The 2639-nt window shown below is 69.5% G+C and overlaps 1 protein-coding gene across 1 annotated transcript; it reads left to right on the top strand.

Moving 5' to 3' along the window:
• Positions 1-796: 796 nt before the first annotated feature.
• On the top strand, positions 797-2625 carry CHLNCDRAFT_17735 (hypothetical protein; the record flags this gene model as incomplete). Its single annotated transcript, XM_005842630.1, has 3 exons — positions 797-964; positions 1726-2036; positions 2376-2625. Coding segments are annotated over 3 exons (729 nt in total), but the record flags the coding sequence as incomplete, so codon positions are not given.
• Between the last annotated feature and the right edge of the window lie 14 nt (positions 2626-2639).

Genomic DNA, 2639 nt, shown 5'->3' with positions numbered 1-2639 from the left:
GCCATCCCTGGTGGCTGGTCGTCGTCGTGGCACGCCAGTGGTCTGACCCCCTCCTCTCCTTGCCGCCCCTCCCGCCCTGCCGCAGCTGCGATGCCTCCTTCAAGGGCAAGTCTGGCGAGCTGGTGCTGACCGGCTCCACCCGTCTGAACGACCCCTATGCCGTCTGCTACTCCCAGTTCACCGTGGCCGTTGGCAACGACTGCGCCCTCACCGTCACCCCCGCCGCCTTTGCTGCCGACCTTAAGTACAAGAACACGGTGGGTGGCTGGCAGGCTGTGTTTGGTGGGCAGGCTGGCTGGCCGTGTGGACATGCTTGCAGCAAGACGTGCAGCCCTCCCCACTCTTTACTGAACGCATCATACACACCCCTCATGACCTTCGCCCCCCTCCCTCCCCTCCCATGCCGCAGACCTGCCCCACCAGCCCCCTGAAGGGCGGCGTTGTGGTGAACAACGACATCAGCACGGCCCTGGCCCGCGCCCTGAAGAACGCCACCTTTGCCGCCACCTTTGTGCGCGCCTCCACCTTCCAGACCGCCTTCAAGGGTGTCACCGTGGACACCACCGTGGGCGGCGTGCAGGGCACCCTCACCTTTGCCGTGAAGGGCGCCTTCTCCTGGCCCAACCTCGCCTCCACCGACCTCTGCGCCGCCGCCAACACCGCCTGCGACAACAGCGCCACCTGCGCTGACGGCCGCTACGACGACGGTGCCGTGTGCGCCATCTGCCCCGCCGGCGCCCAGTGCACTGCCGGCGCCAAGGCCACCTGCAGCGCCGGCTCCTTCGCCACCCTGCCCGGCTCCACCGCCTGCACCACCTGCGACGTCGACACCTACCGCTCCACCGCCGGCGGCTCCATCTGCGAGCCCTGCCCCGAGAACTCCTACGCCCACTTCACCGGCTCCACCGGCTGCCTGGCCTGCTACTACGGCATGCCCAAGGTGGTTGCTGGCGAGATTGACGGCGTGGCCGGCTTCAACGGCGACCTGCCCGAGGAGCAGCCCAAGCCCGGCTACCGCATCGTCACCCTGCCCTCCACCAGCACCCTGGAGGCCTGCTCCCTGGCCCACCCCTTCAACACCGGCGCCAACAAGTGCGACAGCCTGGACGGCCGCACCCTGGCCATTGAGACTGACGTGACCTGCGAAGTGCGCGTGTTTGTGCTGGGCGACAGCAAGTGCTCCGTTGCCGACGACCTGGCCGTGATCGATGGGTGAGTGGGCCTGGCATGGCTGTGCCTGCTGCTGCCTGCTGCTGCCTGCTGCTGCCTGCTGCTGCCTGCTGGCCTGCCCCACACCTGCTTGCATACTGCCTGCTGGCCTGCCCCCCACACCTGCTTGCTCACATGCCCCTTCCTCCTCGCTCCGCCTCCTGCTGCAGTGCCTACCAGACCCTCGACACCATCTCTGCCCGCGCTGCGGACAAGGTTGGCGGCGTTGGCATTGCCATCACCTTCTCCGGCACCCCCTCCCTGGCCGTCACCGACGGCGCCACCTCCTGCACCGACAGCGGCCTCACCCTGCTGCCCTTTGACACCACCGGCTCCGCCACCTGCCCCGCCGGCACCAGCGGCGAGGCCCACCCCCAGAACGGCCCCAGCGTGACCACCTTTGTGAAGAAGCAGTGCGCCCCCTGCGACGCCGGCTACCAGTGCGCCAGCGGCGCCGCCACCGCCTGCGACTCCGGCAAGTTCAACGAGCTGATTGGCGCCGACGACGTCTCCCAGTGCGTGGCCTGCCCCAACTACTCCTCCAGCCAGAAGGGCGCCGCCAAGTGCCAGGAGTGCGCCCCCGGCACCACCAACAACGCCGGCAAGACCGCCTGCGAGCTGTGCCCCCAGGGCACCTTCAACAACGTGTCCGGCACCGTGTGCCAGGCCTGCCCCGCCGGCACCTTCCGCTCCGCCAACGGCGGCGACGGCACCGCCTGCACCAAGTGCCCCCCCGGCAGCTGGTCCGCCGCCAACGCCGCCGAGTGCACCCTGTGCGCTGAGGGCTACGCCACCTCCGAGCAGGGCTCCACCTCCTGCTCCCCATGGTGAGTTGGCCGGGCTGGCTGCCTTGCATTGTTGTTGTGGGCAGCAGCAGCAGCAGCAGGAGTGGCAGGCCTGCATCCAGCCCCGGCAGCCCTGCCCCTGCCGCTTGCCTGCCTGCCAGCCTGTGTATGTTTCCCACCCTGCTTCACCCACTCCTGAGCATCCTCCCCTGCTCCCCTTCCCTGCCGCAGCGGCCCCGGCACCTTTGCCAAGGGCGACGGCTCCCACACCTGCAACGACTGCCCCGCCGGCTTCTACTCCGACGCTGCCGCCAACCCCAGCTGCACTGACTGCGGCCCCGGCCAGTTCACCATCAACGTGAACGGCAAGGGCGCGTCCAGCTGCAACCTGTGCAAGGTCGGCACCTTCAAGCCCACCGGCGCCACCGACAACAAGTGCCGCTCCTGCCCCGCCGGCTACGAGACGGGCTCCACCCAGGCCGGCGCCTCCGTGTGCACCCAGTGCGCCGCCGGCAAGTTCTCGGCCACCCCCAACACCGCGCTGTGCACCCCCTGCCCCAAGGCCTACTTCGCCGCCAACCCCGGCCAGAAGGCGTGCAAGGCCTGCCCCGCCGGCCAGATCACCGATGCCACCGGCGGCGCTGC

This window comes from Chlorella variabilis (assembly GCF_000147415.1).
Source record: "Chlorella variabilis unplaced genomic scaffold CHLNCscaffold_170, whole genome shotgun sequence".
Taxonomy (NCBI): domain Eukaryota; kingdom Viridiplantae; phylum Chlorophyta; class Trebouxiophyceae; order Chlorellales; family Chlorellaceae; genus Chlorella; species Chlorella variabilis.
Note: the sequence above shows the minus strand (reverse complement) of the source record. Positions and strands in the feature narration are given on the sequence as shown.